A 20527-nucleotide genomic window follows, 5' to 3' on the forward strand; every position below is an offset into this window, starting at 1 on the left:
TTACTTCTGCTGTTGCTTTATAGAGCACTCAATGGTTTTAGGGAAAACATAACTCTCTGAGCTGCTGCTCCATTATAACTGACCAGATCTCAGATCATCTCGGACAGCTCCACTTACTGTCCTCAGAGTCAGAACTAAACACAGCAAATAATCAAAAATCACTTATGAACCACATACTTCGAAAAAACTTGAGATCTGCTCAGTGTTTTTTAATAAGAGGTTAAAGCTTTCCCATTTTTCCACAGCTTTTGAAAAAATGAATGTGGGATTATTTATTCATATCTTACCCTGCACTGTAGCTTTGCTGTCATTTGAATTATAATGTTTAATCTATTTTATTTTAGATTTTTTGTCTCTTCATTAATTCATTTTGATTTACACTCTTTAAATGCTTTTTATGTTCAAGGTTCAAGGCTTTTGTTAGTCATACGTACATAGCTACGGTGTAGTTATGACGATGGGTCTTAGGTCCCAGGCTCCTCCAACATTGCAACACAATAAAACTGAAAAACTGAAAAAATAATGCAAGTAAATACAAAAAGAAAATAGTAAAATAGTGAAATAGTGCAATAAGATTCTATATACAAGTGATTGGAATATGATATATTAGATAAATCCTTTGTAAGTTGCAGCCAGATGAATGTTATGGATGTTGTTTCAATGTGTGTCTCTATATATGGTCTTGTGTATCATGCATATATTGTCTTAATGGTATGTATGGAAAGCACTTAGTATTGCCTTGTTGTTGAAAGACACTCAAAGAAACTTGCCTGCTTTAACTAATAGAATTTTAAAGCACAAGTCTACAATAAATTCAGCTCCATATTCATTGATAAATTAAAGCTTGGCATATTGTAAACTATACAAGCAAGCCTAACTGCAACCTGAAAAGCATGCACAACGGGAACCGCAGTTTGCCAAAAATAAATACTTCATTTTCATACATGTATGAAGAATTCAGGCATAACAAATCACTGCAGGCAAAAGGTGAAATTAAAATGCCAATCAAACATCAAAGGACAACGGAGAATGTGGATTTCCTGGCTTCAACATGAGCACAATGGGACAGGTCAATGCAATCCTCTCAGCTGCGGTGTTTCACTCCCTCTGTTGGTTAGCAATTGAAATGCGAAAGTGCATTTTGTTTCAAAGTTTGCGTAAAAAATGTAAAAGCACATTTTGCATCATATCAAGCTAATGTTATCGTGTTGAAAACTGAGAATGGACTCGAGTTTTAACATGTCAAACACATGTTTAAGGTGTCAACTTATTTTTAAGTTGAGTCATTCTTAAAAAAAGTACATGGTGATATTGCTTACTGGTGTTACCACAGTAATTGTCCTTTGCCATATTTATTGCCAATATTGCAGGTGGAATCATGACTCATCAGTTACACACATAATTGTTATCTGCTTTAGAAATATGAAAACGACTCTCTTAGCTGAGGCTAACACCCTTCATTGACCTACCTTTGTTTTCTCCACAGATCCTATTATAGAAACACTGTTGCTGACGTACCGTGCCGTGTCTATCCTTCCCTGTTGCAATGACACAAACAAAAGAGAAAACATACCTTTAGTGTTAGTCAGGATTATAATATGATGTCATTACTTTATTAAAAAAAAATTGTTTTAGAGATGAATGGGAAGAAACACCTCGTGTCAGGAACATTTAGTCTATTTGAAATGAATGGGTGTGTTTTTGTTTTCTCTTTCAAACGTGTTTGTGTTGTGTTACTGATGATTGTATTCGAAAATGTGTAGGCCAATGTATGTTTATAAGTAGATACTTATTTATGATGTACAACCATATAGATACAATTAATTTTTTGTAATAATGGCAATTCTGCTTCTATTAAGTTGTTAATTGTGAGCATGAATGCCTATAAACTCAAACTCTTTAACAAAAAAAAGAAATACAAAATGGTGCGTTTGTGTACTAATTGTCTGGCTAATAGCAGCAGGGTTGTGCTCTAAATGAGACCCAATAATTTCTTGTCATTTGAGTTATACTTAAATTGTTCAATACTTTCCTACTCAGCAGTAATGCCCATTGAACATGAATACCAGTTCCATGGCACAGCCTAGTGTCCTTAAGTGGTACTGCAGGCTCCATTATAGAGTAAACCAAAGAAAACTCATTAAAATTAAGGAATTGTTAACGTTTTACGCTAACGCTACATTACAACTTATTTAGCTAACGATTTTAAGCGACGTACTTACATTTCCATAACTTAGACATGCCTACTGGAGCAATTTGGGTTTAGTGCCCAAGAACACCTCAACATGTTGACTTCAGTGGCTGGAAAGCGAATGACTGACACTGAGAAGTCAATACGTCTTTTTTTTTAGTCTTTATAAATAACAACAGAAACTTGACCTACCCGTTATGTTATCTTATTTATCAAGTTTGTAAAGAAACCCTCGTCACAGTCCATGGTCACGTGATTCTGGCGTAACTGCGTCAAGGCGTAGCCTGAACAGGTGGAATTAAACCCGGAAGTGAAATGCTCGTCACAAAGATGGTGTCCTCCTCAGCGCAATGCCAGATAAACAAAAGAATATGAGAGAAAAATCACATAATGTCTCAGCGACAAGATGAAATGTCTGGTCTTTGAATGTCTGGTTACTGCTGATAAATAATAAACAGCCTCTGAGGGCACCATGATGGATATGAGCAGAGCCTACGGAGGCTCCTACACGGTGAGACCTGTTTACTTTTTAAGGGTTTTGTAATACTTTAATTTACTTTCTCCCAATGATGGGTGTTGGAAAAAAACGTACATGGCTGTGTATGTACATTATTTGCCTTTTCACGCCTAATGTTTTTGCATATTGTAGAAAACGAGATACCCTAACGTCGCTGTATGTTAGAAGCCGGTAGAAAGTGAAAACATAATTTTAGTAACAGTAAAGCTAAAATTAAGTTGTACGTATAGTTTGTACAACTGTATGCAACATAACCTAATGTATTTCATGTTTTTGTTCCTTAGGATAATCTTATTGGGACTTTACTTGCCATTTTTGGAAATGTGCTTGTCAGCATCTCCCTCAGTATTCAGGTACAGGCCGATCTGTTCAAACATTTCTCTTAAAGTGTTTACTATGCCATCCTAGCAAACTGTAATAGTAAAGTGAATATGTGTCCTTCAGGGAGCACTATTAACTTATTGTCCACCGGCCAAATGGCTACTCAATGTTCCAGTTTTACCAGCCACACAAACATGGGCGTAGGAAGCATCCTGAATGTGGGGGGGACATTTTTAACGGGGGGTGTGGGGGCGAAAAAATATATAGATTTCCTGTATTCTGGTGCATTTTAACAGGTGGTTTGATACTTTTATGTGGCTATACTAGCATGAGGAAAATGATGGGTACATTTTGTAATTTCATCCAGTAGTAAAGAAAGGAAACATATTTGATTATTAATTCAGAGCTGTCTTTGAATTAATAAAAAGCAGTTTAAATGCCCATTTTTTGTACATTTATATACAACAACAAATATTTGTGAGTGCATTGAGAGATATTGTTGTGGAGAGTCATTTATATATAAATCACAAAATACATTTGTGAATCCTTCTGTGAGCATTTATTAATATTGAGACTGATCTGACTCCATACAGATGTTAAGTTCACCTAGGAATGGTATCATTGACTTAAATGTTCAAATAAATGTTGCTCTTCTGTCTATATTGGTCATATGATGCCCCTTGACTGAAATGTTTCCTGTTCAATATCCCCACTGATTTTCTTAAAATCCTGGGATGAGAGTCCACATCACAATTTACTCTCAACTGTCATTTCCCTTTCATCACTCACCTCAGCAATGGACCTCTCTCCACTGTCCCTGTATTCTGCCTCTGACTCACTCTCAAGTGCCTAGATGTCAAGAGAGGTGGTGAAGTGATAATTATTTATTGAGCAGTATACTCTTTCACATTGAATCATAACAAGTCATACTGAATGTAAATACAACTGACTCTAAAGTAAGTCCCAGTCTGTGACATTGGACATTTTGAAGACTCAAAGTCCCAAGCAGTAGGTAGAATATTAGCTAGTCTATGTAATGTTCGCAGAAAATAAATAGTTAACTGAATACTGGGATGGAAATAGCCTATAAGCACTCAGTAAAACATAAACACACACAAAAAGCTTCTGAATGATAAGTATAATTAAAACATAATGCACATTACCATTTTGAGAGAGAGTACCTAAATTAAAGAACTCAGAAAATAATCTCTTATCGAACTGAGGCTCCAGTAAAGCACACTGACTGCGTCTCTACATGGACATCAGTAAGCCGTTTATGAGTATTATCCCGGTTATGATCATATTGGGGATATGGTGTTTACATGAGCACAGAGAGATCGGGTTATTCATGTTCCCTGTTTACATGATAAATACTAGTAACCTGGCATTTCGATGCCTTTTCTCATCTAAACTATTCAGTATTTGTATCTCTCTATCATGACATAAAGACGAAACTCCTCTCCAGAAGTGAGACGCCGCCATCACTGTTAACTGATGACTTACTTTCCTCTTCTTTGAAAAAAATGTTCTTATGTTGTCTGGGGGAGAAAACATATCAAACCAAGAGATCGTCAGCTTTGATTTTCGCTGTATTAACCTTTTCCTGAACATTTGGTGTGTGTGCCTTACCTCCGCTACCGGCATCGCTTCATACAACAGGTCTGAGCTGTCCAACTATGACAACACTCCTTGAACATGCGCGCGCTATGTGAGAATCTGCCTTGGTACAAAGTAGCAGTGCAAACATGGTACGGAGTTTCATTGATTTGGGCATTCTCTCAATAAGCAAGTGGAATGGATTTCATTTGATAGTGAAGCACTGACACAGCGCTCTACAAAGTGCGGCGAGTGGATAGACCGATTCACGGACTTTCCGCATAGTAAAAGTGGGGGGGGTCTAAACTAATCATTTGAAAAAGTGGGGGGGACTTGTCCCACCCTCATATAATGGCTGCGACGCCCATGCACACAAATTATTAGATAATATTGCTTGTCAGTGATGCACATCTAGTAGCTGCTTGCACATTTAACCAGTATTTGGACAGAATATGGTGCTACTTTGGTACAGGTCTCTTATATGGAACAGTTTAGTTTCTCTAACTTCTGTGTGTCAGGTCCTCTGATGTCCACATAACAATAACCCTCTCAAAAAGCTGCTATATAGTATTATCAACCTTTAATTGAAACTTATATGGAAGCAATAATATACAATAATTATTATTTAACACATTGAGTTGGTCCCTGATTGATTGACAATCCTATTTGTTCTAATTTGTACTAACTCTAATGCTAAACAATTTTGCCTTGAGTGTTTGGTTTAAGCGTCCTCTACATGTTTGCCTTGTCTTAACTTAGTAAACTGACCTTTGCTTTGTGTTTACCCTGCACGCCTTTCACTCTCAGAAATATAGCCATGTGACGTTGGCAGGAACCAAGGACCTGCGTGCCTTCTACCGCACCAAAACCTGGTGGTGTGGTTTTGTACTGACATGCCTCGGGGAAGGAGCTAACTTCATTTCTTATGCCTTCGCCCCCCTCGCACTGGTAGCACCTCTAAACGCTGTGTCAGTACTTAGTAAGTATTTGTTTTACTTATATTTTAGTAGTAAATGTTCTGCTTATTGTTATCTGCCAGAGAAATGAATAAAAGCAGTCTCAAATGTATGCATAAAATAAATTAAAAGGGAAATATGTATTAAACCTCCTCCTTTTCTTTTCTTCTCAGCAAGCTCAATTTTGGGCCTTATTTTCCTGCGTGAGAAATTCAAGCCAAAGGACTTTGCAAGTAAGCTCAGCAAATGTGTGTTAGTGAAGATACATACATGCAAATAACATGGAATGTGTCCCATTGTATTTAAATGTTCAATTGGCCTCATGCCAAACTTGACTAACAACATACTACCTGATAAGCTGCTAAAGTTTAATGACTGAAGTAACAAAGTCAAAAGATGTGTCTATGTACAGGACATATTTTGTTGAAAATATAGTTTTGTGAGTGAAAATGTAAAAAATAATTGTCAAATTTAGAGTTCAATGTTGTGTATAAATGTCTATTCCATGTTCATTCATAGTAAATGTCCTAACACTGTTATGTTATTCCAGAGCGCTATGGGCTGTCCTTCCTGGGCTGTCTCCTAACTATAGGAGGAACATATCTATTTGTAGCATTTGGACCAAACTCTCATGAAAAACTCAAAGCAGAGAACATTGTGAATCACCTTGTAGGATGGCCTGTTCTCTTGTATCTGGTAAGACATTTTAATTAAATGTTTTAAGTTGAAAAGGTACAACTTTTCAACATGTACAGTTGACTCAATTTGCCTCTGCTAACCTGTGGGCCTTCAAAACCATTTAACATCTGCCAATATAACATATTTAAAGCAACACAAAAGCCCTGCAGTACAGGTTTGATGACTTATTTTATTTAAGCTGATACTGTCAAAAGTTATGAATCAACTCAGTGGTCCCTCCTTTAACAGACATATGTGTCTCTACAATTTGCCAAATTCAGGTTGTAATTTAGCCTACATACCAGGAAGTCGGGCAATGAACAGTTGCACAAGTGAGTCATTAAGGTTAGGGTTATTTCATAGAAACATCTCACGGAGGTATTAAGAGGATAGTCACTCCCTGTATTGTCACACACACTGCATCATTATTTAATGTTCCAAGTGGTAATAGCCTCTTAAGTCATAAATACATCCTTTAAGCCAAACACACTGGACAACAGTGTTAGCAAACTGGAACAGTATGTCCAAGTAGTTAACACTGGATGAGAGACAAATGGAGGGATACTTTCTTTAAAACACTACAAGCGGCAGCAACAAATATACTCTTCCATATTATGGTATTAAACAAATGTCCCAGCTCTCTCTACCGTTGTTGTTATTTAGCACAAAGATTTGTTTCTACTCTAGCTGTGATCCACAAAGGACCGCAGAGCTTCCTGTTCCATGTTTATTTGCTGTTAATTTTCTGTTTATTGTTTCTATCCCCCTCATTGACAGCTCCTGGAGATCATCACGTTCTGCCTGCTTTTATACTTCTACAAACAGCGCAATGCTAACTCCCTCGTTGTTATTCTGATGCTGGTGGCTCTATTGGGTGAGTGTCTCTCATTAAAGCCTGTCAATTTAATACCCCCAAGCTGTTTACCATATTTCATTAGAATATTAGAATCACAATTCCCTCATGGTTAATGTTTGAAATGCATTTGAGCTTTTGTGAAACATTTTTTGGTTTGTTTTGTATTTAATTGTGCTGTTCTTTCTACCTTTATGCACAGGCTCGGTCACAGTCATCACAGTGAAGGCGGTGTCAGGCATGTTGGTTCTCACATTCGAGGGCACCATGCAGCTGGACTACCCGATCTTTAGTGTCATGTTTGTGTGTATGGTGGCTTCAGTGGTCTTCCAGGCTAGGTGAGTGAACATCACAGATAAAGTGTTTACTGAGTCTGAGGTTGTATTTTTCATAACATTGGCTTCAATTCAAGATTGTATAGTTTAGGTGATCAGAACTAAGTGAAGGTCTTTCAATAGGTTTTATTAAATCAATGCTGATTTTATATTTTGTTGTCTTCTATTGCCTTTTTTAGTTTCCTCTCCCAAGCCTGTAAGCTGCATGACTCCTCTCTGATTGCCAGTTTCAACTACATCCTCTCTACCGTCTTTGCTGTGGTAGCTGGTGAGTTATTATCCGCAGCTAATACTCTGACGGGTATTGACCGGTGTTTGCATATTACTGCCACACACAAACAAATGCAACGCCCTGGAGCCTGATGCCTGACGCAACGGGTCGTATCCGCTACAGTTCTCGATCATATAGACGGTTCGGCCACGTGTGGCCGACAGGGAAACGCAGATAACGATAACGATAACGGGTCCCAAGGTGGTAGATCTGCGGACGCATCGCTCTGGGGGGGCCAAACGGCTCCGTGATTACGCCCTATACGATCATTTCCTGATAACGAAAATACTGACGGGTTGTCAGGAGAGGGGTTGGAAAAGAGAGACTCCGTATATTATTATATAGAGTCGTTATTCATTTGTTTTAAAGCTCAATAAATAACAAAGAAGACCTTTGACCGGCACTTTTATAATTTTGTCTGGAAGATTTAAACTTTAACGGACATGTTGACCGGCGGAAAAAAATTCTAACGGAAACTCTGCCGCACGGTTCCCTCGTCCCTTGGAAGAGACGGAGAGGTGGGTGTTTTTCATCTGCTGGTGGACTACCAGGGAGATTTACTGCAGGAGCACACGCTTGCATCGGGGAGGGAGAAAAAGAGCCAGAGCCCTGGCCCCTGCCTCTCCCCACCTCTGCTGCTAAATCCACTTTGGAGAATAAACAGAAGGGCAACCATGGCAACCATGCATGCTCGTGAAGTATTCTTCGCTGCTTTTGGTGTATTTTGTGGCGGAAGTACAGCGCACTTACAGGCCCGGCATATGTACTACAGCGTCTCCAGCGGGTCTAGCGGTCTCGTGTGGACGGACACGTTTCTGGTGCCGATTGCGTGTGAACGGAAGACTTTTTTGATATCGAATTCGGTTCGTTTTCGTTACCGTCTCCGTGTGGCTAGGGTCTGATTTGCAATGTTTTCCTGCTTAACCCTTTTAGAGTCAACAAATATTTTTCTGATTTTTTCAGGTGCTGTGTTCTACCTAGAGTTCAATAAAGAGGACATCCTTCACATCTGCATGTTTTTGTTGGGGTGAGTAATCGTCCATCATGGGTCTTTCTGACAGACATTTTGAAATGTCACATAGGACAAGCACACTTTTTAATAATAAAGAAAAATTATGGCTGAATTCAATTTAACTCCTTTAGTTTCCTGGTATTGTGCATGCTGAAATCATCTTGTATTAGTAACACCTGTGCTTTTCCTACTACATGTTAAAATGGCTGCTCCGTGAAAGGCCTGTGAAGTTATTTTTAATGTTATAGACAAATATCCAAGAAAACAGACATTTGATGTAATTAAATTATGGGTGACTTGCATTAAAGAATTGTACACATATTTTGTGCTTTGTACAGATCTGCATTCTGTTTCCTTGGAGTGTTTCTCATCACCAAAAACAGGAAAAAGACAAAGAACTTTGAGCCATATGTGACTATGGACATGGTTAATGGTTTGTATACAATTTTACTTAAATAATAGAATATTGTATATATTGATATTTAAAGATTTGTACAAAGTGACAGTTTACTGATTTCTACTATAGCCTGGCATACTTGTTAACACTTCCCAAAAGTTCCATTGCAAATTCATCATTCAGTGTCTTTATTTTAACTACAATGTCCTTACTTGAAACTTATCCTACCTTACCTTCCATCATCAGGAGTCCCAACTATTCATGACAAAGGCCTGGTTGTTCAGCCAGACTCCAATGGCTCTTTCTCCTATGGAGCCCTGGTCAACAATGATGGAGCTGCTCCTGCTACACATTCGGTCAACCTGGAACTAACACCGGTCCGCTCCAGGTCCACTGAAGCATCTCATGGCCAGCCAGACCTAAAGAGAGATTAAAACAGAGTATTTTCCCCTTCATTCAACAAAAAGACAACATACAAGGAGCTTGGAAGGCCATGATGGGTATGTTCAGCTCTTTTCACATGTACTCTGGGCCAACCTCCAGCCCAGTAGAGGGTGTTAACTGGGTGCCTTACACTCCCATTCACATGCTTTGCTTTCTATAATCTCTTCACCAAAACCTGACCATTAGTAGCATTCCTTTTTGAGAAGATGTCAGCTGTTATCATTCCAAAATGAAGAGAGGAAACCTGAAGCTGCTGGATGTTTTATTGGATTCACAGCAGAGCAGATGCTGTGCCTTGGAGCTTACTGCCTTCACTGTGTTAGAATGGAGATCTAAGGACTCACTCCCATGACTGTTAAGCTATTCTTCGCTCATTAATGACGACATTAATGGATCTGTTCTTCCATTGAGGATTTTCAAGTTACTCCTCAACGTTATAAAATATAGCTGCAGACTTGCCAATGAACTTTTTGACCTTAAATATCTGCCTCTAACTTTTTATTATGTGAGCGGTTTTTACTCCGCAATTTTGCCTCCTGTTGTAGGAATTTCATTGTATTACTACTTTCCTGATGTGACCAAACAATGGGGGCACATTTTCTAATTTATTATAATGTATTTATCTATTGAAGTTAGCTCTTAGTGTGCCTTAACAAGTCACAGTACACTGGAAGTTACTGTAATAACTGTGAGGTGTTACATGACCCAGGAGGGTAATTCAAGCATCACTGTAGCAGTTTAGTTGTAAACAAAAAGCTACTGTATTCTGTTTATTGAAATCTGAAACCATTGAAAAGAAGGTGGTCACTCAAAAAGAAGGGAAGTAAATCATACAAGCCTCTTGAAATTACTGATGAACTGTACAACTATTTAAATGTGAACTGTACGTTTAAGGTTGGGTAGTCTACTGTTTGTGTACATTTTGAAAATAATTTTGCTGTCCTTTTTAACCTGATAACCTTGAAGTTTCTGATGACAAACAAATCAAGAAATAAAAGTTAACATTTGCATATACATTTTGTTAATTATGTTTTAGGAAATGTAACCTTCCCATCAAAATGTTACAAAGATATTTCTGCGGTTTGTGAATCATAATTTATTATTAAACTTGACAAAAAAACACTCCATAATGATTGGATAGACTCCACCTCTACATACTGTATGTAATGCATTTCTGCACTGTTAAAAAAGCAGAACCTTTCCACAGTATTCATCATGTAGTAATTGTAGTTATGTCGCCTGTGGTTTGTTGTGTGTGTGTGCAAAAAGTCATTACATCCCTGTATAAACCAGCCAGTCTTAACAAAACTGCCATTAATGGAACCTAAACTGTCCAGTCAAATGTCTAGCCTTTTTCCCTTGTGAATGATATGCAATGTTGTGCCAAACTTAATGTAACCTAATTCTGATATACTATATATCAAAAGTTTTAACTCTGAGAATTGATGAAAAAACGTTTTCTCAGTTTTAATCAATGTAAATAATACTGATCTAACTTACCATATACTGCCCGTCTTTTCTGTCCGAACTGATGATTGATTTAACGATAAATGAAAAACAAAATATATAACTCACTGCATTGTCAGACAACAGTCATAAACTGTGTCATAGCACACTGTATCAATCTGCCAGAAAGATAACCTTTCAGAGATGTAAAGAGGTAACTGCACTACAGCATTCTTTTGAAGTTGTAATCATCAATTCTGCAATTTGGTGTGTGAAAAAACCTACTTTTGACATGCTGTTGCTTCATGTTGCTTGAAAAAAACTGAAACACTTGAAACTGAGGAATTTAAATTCGCTGTAGAAAAATTGTCCTTATTTTGTGTAGGCCTATGAATGCAACAGGTATATCAGATATTTTAACTTGAATCTAACTAGAAGTATAACAATGTGAGTAACTCATGTTTACTCACTTTATGTTGTGATTGACCCACTTTTGGATGCTTGTCCTTGTCAAATTAAAGCATAGTTTCCCAGCAGAAACCTCTGTGACACTTCTCTGCTCAGTCGCCACCAATCTTGAAGCGGAGCATCCTCCCCTGCTGCAGCCTCATTGGTCGCTAGGTTCCTCCGGCGGCCTTTGATTGGTCTCACCTGCGGGTCCTGACGCCGGAGTAGGCTGCATCAAATAGTAGTCAAATAATCCAGTAATAAACAACGACGGGTCTGACAGAGGTTTAAAAACATCACAGCAGCTTTAATCTGTTTGACAAAGTCACCAGAAAATATAGCTGTCAGTGCACGTGCAATGGGTCGTTCCGGCCGCTTTCACTGACAGCAGTGAGGTGAGTACCACAGACACAAATGTTCGCAATTAAACCGGTTTGAAAGGTAAATTAAAGCAGTAACTTCGCTCGTTAGCTTGCAACCATGGGTCTGTGCTAACTTTCGTATGATTTCCCTCGTCGTTGTAGCTTAAAACAGCATTTAGCATGGGAAGTGTTTTTGTGAGATATTACGTTACTTTTGTGCTAAACGCGCGTGCAACACTTCATTAACACGCGCCCTTGATGTGAGAGCCAGGGGTTTGTTTTGAATGCACGCGACGCAAATGTTGATGTCATAGTTATCTACGGCCATTTATTCTGAGGACATGTGATGTTGTTTTAGCGTCCTCTATTTCCATGTTATTGTAATGAGATAGATGACACTAGTGTGCAGTTTTGACTGTAATTTAAATATCAACGCCATATTTCTCCTAATCTATTTGAGATAAGGTCGATTTTCTAACGGTGTTGTGATTAAATTATTAATAATAATCTTCACTTGGCTAAATATTCCAGTAGATGGCACTCTATCCCCAGTACAATGTTGGAAGTTTCACATTGGGATCAGACTTCATCATAACCCTATTCCTTTTTTATCAGTGTTTTTCATTTGTTAAATTATGTCGATGCATTGATTAGTTAACAGTAAATTAACTACATCAAGAAATTATTTGAGCAAATGCCGAAAAAAAGTAAATTAAAGTTAATATGAGCTGTTTTCTTAGCCTTCTATGAGTATGAAATGAATATGTTCAGTGTTGAACTGTTGGCCAACTTGGGATCCGGGATATAATTTTTCACCTTTTTTTTTATCGAGTCAACCTTTTAACAATTAGGATAATAATCAGCAAATTGGTCAAACATCAATACTTGCAGGCCAAATATGAATACAGTTCCTTTTGTAATGGATCATTAAAAGATTCTCAAAACACTCACCAGAAACAAGTTGTACATTTTAACCAGCAAGTAATCCTTGACCGGGATCAAATCAGGAATACTGACCCACAAAAAGGTTTAAATACAGTATAAAAATTCCACCTCTTTTTTGAATTCCTTTTTTGAATTTGAGTCGTTGTCATGCACTTAAAGCGTCAACCCTTCCTTCATTTTCCCTCTCTGTTTCTCTCTTTTATCTATCCCCCAGCCTATTTTAATATAATCTGCAACTGTGTAATCTTCATGCACCATTGTCCCACTACCACCATTTACTGATAACTCTTCCACAAACTTACAGTTAATGTATATTCACCTTATCTCCCAATGTCCAATCTCTTCCCAGTTCCCAGCCCTTGTGGTTCCTGTCAGCTGCCATCCTAAAATAAATTAGAATGCTCAGAGAGAGCTCCAAGGCCTGGAGCAAAGGCTCAGAGGCCTACAGCAGCGATCCTGAGGAGGACGAGGAGGACGAAGAGGACATGGTGTTTGGGGAGACTGATCAGGATGGCGTAGGGGAGGAGATGATGGATCTGAGCGACCTCCCCACGGCGCTCTTTGCATGCAGCGTCCATGAAACCGCGTTCGAAGAGGACATGCACAGGGTGAGATGCAAACACACTTACTGGGTCAAATTGCAGTTGTGTTTTGTGTTTTATTTGTGGGTTGGTGCATCAGTTTGTGTGTACATCGGATGAATGTGTCAGCGAGTCCAAGATTCAAAAGCCCAGCAACACATGCATGATGTCATCCACAGCTTTCACTCCTGTCACAGGGTGTTTCTCAATGTCGAGGACGCTTCCTTGGTAGGACATGTCTTCAGAGTCAGGTCCTTCAGAGGCTAGGCAAGAATCCTTCCTGGCATTCGGAGAACGAAGAATGGAACAGGCTAGCAAGTGTGCAGGTGTGCGTCATATGAGAGGTCCCGCCTTAAATTGAGCGCGATTTGTTTGAAGACTCATAACTGATTTGCGAAGATCGATGATGTGCTTGAGTAACTGTATTTTGTAAAATGATCATCTCTCCAGGACAGAACCACTAAACTAACATAAAACGTTCTCCTTCTGTTTGCAGCCTTGAAAAAGTCCTGGAGGATAAGCAGCCATAAGAAAATCATAAAAATCACCATCACCAATCAATAATAAAATGTGTATTTCATTAGATTTTTCATTTCCATCTTTATTTCGAACAGATTAAAAAAACTAATAAAAAATTTGAAAAACAGAATACCGTATTGTTAGAATACAGTATTTATCAATATTCATAATAATATTTATATATTCAACAAGAATATTCATAATAATAATAATAATAAATCATATGTGCCCAAAAGGCAGCAGGAGGAAGCAAATGCTTATAATTCCCACCCCTTACTTACTGCTGATCAATGATTATCCAAATCATTTCTGCAAGTTATTCCTACTTACATATTTACATTTATACATACATCTACAATCATTTCTCATCTTAAAGGGGACCTATCATGCAAAAGGCACTTTTGTACGTCTTTTATACATGAATATGTGTCCCCGGTGTTCCAGGGAACTCACCAAGTGTCAGAAAACACAACCCTCTCTATTTTCCTCCATACCCAAATCTCTAAAAAAGGGGCTGCAACGGATCTGATAAAAACTGATCCAGATTTGAACACTTCAATGACGTCACAGAAGTGGCGCTACGGCTATTGGGCCAACTCTCCACCTATCGGGAATGTGGGGTTGGGCCACGGCCGGCCATTGCCGCTCGAAAGCGCTGGAGACGCTGTAGTACATATGCCAGGCCTGTAAGTGGCGCTGTAGTCTGCCACAAAAGCAGCAAAGAAGACTTCCCGCCCATAGTTGCCATGGTTACCCTTCTGTTTATAGAGTGGCAAAGTCCCTCCCCTTCCGGCGGACCTCCATGGGACCTTATTTCGGAAAAATTATGTATTGAAGTCAATGGAGAGAGAAAGATTATCTTTCGATCCCGTTTGAATTGTGCCACGAATTACACATATGATGTTTGTCAATTTAAAAGATAATTTTGCAAGTCAAAAAAAAAAAAATGTGTCGTAAAACTGTGAAGTAACACATTTGTTTGTGTGAAACGCTCAATGAACTACATCTCTGGTCAACAACACACGTCACCAAGATGGCCGTCACTACTGTCTTGTCAACAAAACGATTGACTACCCTCACTATCACCACAATGAAACACGTCCTGAAGAATGTCATGCAAAGCTGCCTGCCTGCCTTCCTTTGATTCTCTCTGAACTGCCTGGTCGTTTTAATGTTTAATGTCAACCATTTGTGCAGATAGCATGAAGTAGAGAAGATCGTCGATGCTAGCGTTAGCGTTAGCATTTCTCCCCCGGGCTTAAATTGTGTATTATAGAATGATCACACCGGTGACAGTGCTCTTCAAAGGGTTCACGAAATATGACTACTACTCTTACTGTTTAACATTTTGGGTTACTTAATGTTACTTCATGTTAAGGCTAATAAAAATGACAAGGCTGTAATGCTAACTAACGTGCTAGCTACTAGCTAGCTTGATCCACACACTCCTGGTCCTTTCATCAGACGGGAAGCGAAAGAACGAGCAAGACCCATTGCTGGTATAATAACAACCTGGTACTAAGCACACAGGCATCTTGTTAAAGTGATCTTATCTTAGCCAGCGCCATATAGATAGATTATATCTATATGGCGCTGATCTTAGCTATCTCTTAGTGGAGGAAAACAATTGTGACATCACTTACGCGACTCTGGGATTTGTAGTCTTTCTAGTTACGTATTTTTCATAGTCTTATATTTCAACAGTTTTACGACAAACTGTGACTTTTTTGACATCGAAATTATTTTTTAAGATTGACAAACATCATATGTGTAATTCATGGCAAAATTCAAACGGGATCGAAAGATAAGTTTTCTCTCTCCATTGACTTCAATACATTATTTTTCCGAAATAAGGTCCCATGGGGCGGAAGTAGATGGGCGTGACTTCGCCACTCTATTCTCCGCTGTGGCTTTTTTTCTCCCTCCCTGAGGCAAGCGTTTGCTCCTGCTGCTTTAATTCAATGCAATCCCTCCCCGTCGGGGCAAGCACTGTAATTCTCTCCGGTTAGTCCACCAGCAGATGACAAACACCCACCTCTCCGCCTCTTCCAAGGAACGAGGGGACCGTGTGGCAGAGTTTCAGTTTCAGTTTCTTTCGCCGGTCAAGATGTCCGTTAAAGTTGAAATCTTCCGGACAAAATTAGAAAAGTGCCGGTCAAAGGTCTTCTTTGTTATTTATTGAGCTTTAAAACAAATGAATAACGACTCTATAGGCCTATAACAATATAATAAAACACGGAGGACGGAGATCTTTTTTTCTCCCCCTCTTGACTTGATCAGAGCGGCACCCCTCTCCTGCAGTGGTCAGCTGCAGCTCATAGAATCAGCCCCGTAGACAGCAAACAGCACATAGAGCGAAATGAGGCATGGCTAAAATGCATGATCTGTTTGGTATTTTGAAAACAGAAACGTATAAATATACCTTATATAGGTATGGCCCTACAATATATAATTTAAATATAGCATGATAGGTCCACTTTAAATCACCTTTCTTCATTCTCATAGTTTTCCAAAAAAGTGTTTCTGTACATCTTTTCCATTCATATATCATACTTGATGTCTGCAAACCTTTTTTACACATATTGGTGCACATTGTAGCATAAACCACAAATATCAACAAAAGAGGCAAAGTCAAGGTTAATTTTAATTATTTATTTAGGTGCAAAACGGTCTAAGGTCTCATTCACACTCTGGTGCGCGCCAGACTACAGTTTGTTACATTGTTTCATTTTTCAGAAGGTTCGGTTTGCGTTCACATGGGCAAAACGCAAACGGACTATACACTTTAAACACAAGTCATGTGCACTTACTACGCCACTGAACATACTTACATTTAAATGTGTACTGCCTGGATTCAGCCATTTTCCGCCAAAGAATTCCAAGGATCCCGTACATTGGAACAGTCCTTCGGCGGGATTCGATGACGTAGCATCCTTGAAATGGTGGCTCTGAAGGATCCTTCCTTGACATTGAGAAACACCCACAGTCTCAAGCTGTGCTACTGATGACACACACACACACACACACACACACACACACACACACACACACACACACACACACACACACACACACACACACACCAGGTGCTGTTATTTATTTGCCAATGAGTATGAATGAATGCAGGGCAGCGGATTACAATATGAATCATGAGTCATAAGCAACCATTATCCGTGTGCCTGTGCATATCATTTGATCATCACCCCAGCAGTGTGTTCTTCATGCCAACTTATAGATGATTATGCAATAGGCTCATACAGACATGTTTCATTTGTACCCATGCACACACTTGCTGTTTATATTCTGTTAAGGCCTTCTGTTAAGTCTTGCTGTCGCAGCTTTATCAGACTCCTCAGAGCGGGAACATTATGGATCACTGGATCCTTTTTGCTGGAGGTGGATACAAAGAAAATACTTTTAATTTTCTGCCCCTGTAATCCAATGATGTGGTCCTACCATCCCTCCATCCATCCAGCTGCCATGCCTCCCTCTCTTTAAGTCTCACAGCGTTTCTGTATCTGTCAAGTACATCCAGCTATCTCTCTCTGATGTATATCTCCAAAAGCTATTTTCTCCTCAACATTTCCTCTCCACTTTCTTATCACTTTGTCAACTTTGTTCTCTTTCCTAAATTATTTTAATATTCCCATCTCTCTCTCCTGGGCATTCTTTATTTATCCTTTCTATGTTTATGATGAGTGCCTAAATCTGGAGCGTACACAAAATCCCTTTAAATGAATCACTCTTTGTGAGCTCGCTGTTTGTACACCCATTGCTCTTAGCCATGGAGTCTGCCCCCTCCCATCCATTTCGTTTTGCCTCCTCACTTCATTACAATTCACACTCCGTCTTTTAAGTGGAAATGCCACCCACGCACCCTTCAGTCAGAGCGTGTCAATAGATTGTTCTCCATATGATTCAGTTAAATGAGCTCCACTAAAAATAGAACTTCTGACGCCTATTTAAACCTTAAAATGAGGACGGAAAGGGACGGGGTACGAAATAGAAAACAGGTTGCTTGTGATATTTTTAAAACACAAACAGGGACTGTATGAGGTTGTTTTTGGCCTGTAGCAGTGCTGTTTGATTCTGCACACACACACACACACACACACACACACACACACACACACACACACACACACACACACACACACGCACACACACCCAACTTGTTCTATAATTGCACAATTTCTGCATTTTTCTACTTGCCGAATATTTGACAAGTCTAATCCTATTGTCTACTTCCTGAGTGAAGAACAAGGACATTGCAACCTACATTTTGGTGTCTTTGGGATCTTGGCTCCCTCCCATCACTGACATTACCTTCTGTTTCTGTTCTCAAAAGCCTGCATGCAGGAGGATGGGCTGTTTCTTCTTTAGAGAGGGAGAGGGAGAGACATGCCCCCAAATATTTTAAGAAGCTCTTAGCAAATTGTAACAGCCTTTTCCTTTCTTCTGCATTAGACAGTAAAACCTAGCGGCATACTATCTCTGTTGCCTATTTTTTCCCCCTGACCAACGGAAAGATGCTTTACAAATCTTTATTGTTTCTTTAAAAACATATCTCTTTGCCGCTGCTTTTAATTGAGCTGCTCATATTTGAACTACAGTATGCCTTTTAAACATGTATTGTATACCTGTGGTGTTTATTTTAATTATTTTATTATCTTTGCTTTGTAACGCCTGTTGTAAAATGCCATTATATAATGTGTTTTTACTGTATTTATTCATAAAAAGTATTTTAATTTGTTTTGTAAAGCACTTTGAATTGTCGCGTACAGAAAAGTGCTATATAAATAAACTTGCCTTGCCTTGCCTTAAGAGGTTCAGCTCAGGTCCGGTCAGATCAGCACACATCTCAAATATTCAGTTTATTATTCATTTATTAAAAATGAATTCTTATGATTAAAACACGGCTGCGCCACCACAGTTCATGAATCACATAATCTCTCACCGAGCTTGAGTCATTGGTCTCTCAATTAAGATATCAAGTAAGTATTACTTTTAATTTGCCACGTCATTATTAAAGGGAAATAAATAAACAATCTTATCTCTTTGTCCTACATTAAAACCATTCGGCAGATAAAGAGAAACATCCATACGGCATTGTTTGGGAAAACACAATGAATAGTGAATATATCCTTAGGTGGTGAATGTTTGTGTATGTCCATCTTTTTTCTACTTTTTTAGTTTCTATTTTTACTATATTTCTTAATTTCACATAATAGAAGATGTAAACAGAGCCTGTCCAGGACTTTATAGTTAATCAGAATGTTGACATTAAAGGTGGGGTAGGTAAGTTTGAGAAACCGGCTCGAGATACACTTTTTGTTATATTCCATGGAATGCTCTTGACATCCCGATAGCAATGAATATCTTAAGTGCTTTGACAAAAAATCCATACAACATTTTCATCTGTGGAAGCCGTAATACTGTAAAAAGTACGACCAGGCTAAAATAATTGGATGGCCTACCTGCCTGTCAGCCTCATTGGTCATGTGCGCGTTCGTGTGTGTTGGAGGAGGGGCTCTGTAAGGAAGTGGCAGATTTGTTCCGGTTGTGTATTTTCAAATTCTAGCGCACTCGAGCTGGTTTCTCCAAAATTACCTACCCCACCTTTAACTAAACCAAGCCAAAAATAAAAAATGTACTGACCTACAGTATATAATATCAAATCATTTCAGACTTTACTTTGAAACTGCTGAGTCACTTTTACCTTTACCTTAGCTTTCTAAGACTCTTTCTCCCTGTGGCCTGAGGGATGATCAACTTCATTCAGCATATGAATATGATTAACAGCAGTGCAACACAGAGTGAACACAGCGGCAGATAGTGTGGTTTCTAATTCTGAACTGATTCATTATCTATAACTCCCACAGAACACAAGTATGTACAAGGAGTGAAGGAGTTAGAGACAGAGGTGTGTGTGGGCGAAGTAACGAGGCAAAGTGGTTTCTGTGCTTGTCAAGACAAAGGTCAGAGAAGCCATTAGAAGTGGTTTCTCATAGTGCCCAGTGTATACCAGGCCTAATCAGCAGAGCAAAGCTTTCATCGCTGCTTCTGCTGCTGTCAGACTGAGCTCTCCTCGATCCATAACCAGTGCAATCAGGCAGGCACCAGATGCAGGATTAATACAACACCAAGCTACATGTTGCTATTTTACAGGAGCTAGACAACCAACCTTAACGGGGACCTATCATGCAAAATGCACTTTTTGATGTCTTTTTATACATACATATGTGTCCCCGGTGTCTCGGGGAACTCACAAAGTGTAATAAAAGAAAACCCTCTCTCTTTTTCTCTGTACCCAAATTTCTAAAAATGGGGGTACAACGGAGCTGATCCAGATTTGTGTCCGATATGACGCGGACCCACGGCACTATCAGAAAGTTGCTATCAGAAACACTGCCTGACGCATTTTGGATGTAATATGGTCTTTGTTTACATTAGCAAGCATCGCTAACACTCAGAGCTAACCTGTACTGGTGAGAGTACAAAAAAGGAACTCACCTTGTGGTAAACCGGCAAGAGAAAAAGCATTTGAGCTCCATACTGTTTCAGAAATAATCCTTGATGTGATTTGGAACATAATATGGCTTTTAATCACGGCAGAATTTTCAAGCTAAGGACCTACATCTGCGTTTCTCTAACAG

General features: G+C 39.0%; 2 protein-coding genes across 2 annotated transcripts in view; both read left to right on the top strand.

The window, feature by feature from the left end:
• The first annotated feature begins 2500 nt into the window (after positions 1 to 2500).
• On the top strand, positions 2501 to 11395 carry nipal3 (NIPA like domain containing 3). Its single transcript, XM_034124665.1, has 11 exons — positions 2501 to 2702; positions 2993 to 3061; positions 5433 to 5604; positions 5755 to 5814; positions 6132 to 6277; positions 7037 to 7133; positions 7315 to 7450; positions 7627 to 7715; positions 8682 to 8745; positions 9069 to 9163; positions 9374 to 11395. Exons 1-11 carry the CDS (start codon positions 2664 to 2666, stop codon positions 9559 to 9561), a joined length of 1155 nt encoding a protein of 384 aa, XP_033980556.1. The 5' UTR covers positions 2501 to 2663; the 3' UTR covers positions 9562 to 11395.
• Positions 11396 to 11704: 309 nt separating this feature from the next.
• rcan3 (regulator of calcineurin 3) overlaps positions 11705 to 20527 on the top strand; it is a 45666-nt gene continuing 36843 nt past the window's right edge. Inside the window, exons 1-2 of the mRNA XM_034133483.1 lie at positions 11705 to 11859; positions 13121 to 13379. Of these exons, the coding sequence (XP_033989374.1) occupies positions 13170 to 13379 (210 nt within the window). The 5' untranslated portion in view covers positions 11705 to 11859; positions 13121 to 13169. The remainder of the gene's footprint in view (positions 11860 to 13120; positions 13380 to 20527) is intronic.

Source organism: Trematomus bernacchii, unplaced genomic scaffold, assembly GCF_902827165.1.
Source record: "Trematomus bernacchii unplaced genomic scaffold, fTreBer1.1, whole genome shotgun sequence".
NCBI lineage: Eukaryota > Metazoa > Chordata > Actinopteri > Perciformes > Nototheniidae > Trematomus > Trematomus bernacchii.

Bases quoted from the DNA above. Each gene is read 5' to 3' on its own strand.
- nipal3 (XM_034124665.1), top strand. From the start codon at position 2,664: ATGATGGATATGAGCAGAGCCTACGGAGGCTCCTACACG. The intron at 7,451-7,626 runs GTGAGTGAACAT...TGCCTTTTTTAG, and splicing joins TCAGTGGTCTTCCAGGCTAG to TTTCCTCTCCCAAGCCTGTA. The intron at 9,164-9,373 runs GTTTGTATACAA...TTCCATCATCAG, and splicing joins GACTATGGACATGGTTAATG to GAGTCCCAACTATTCATGAC.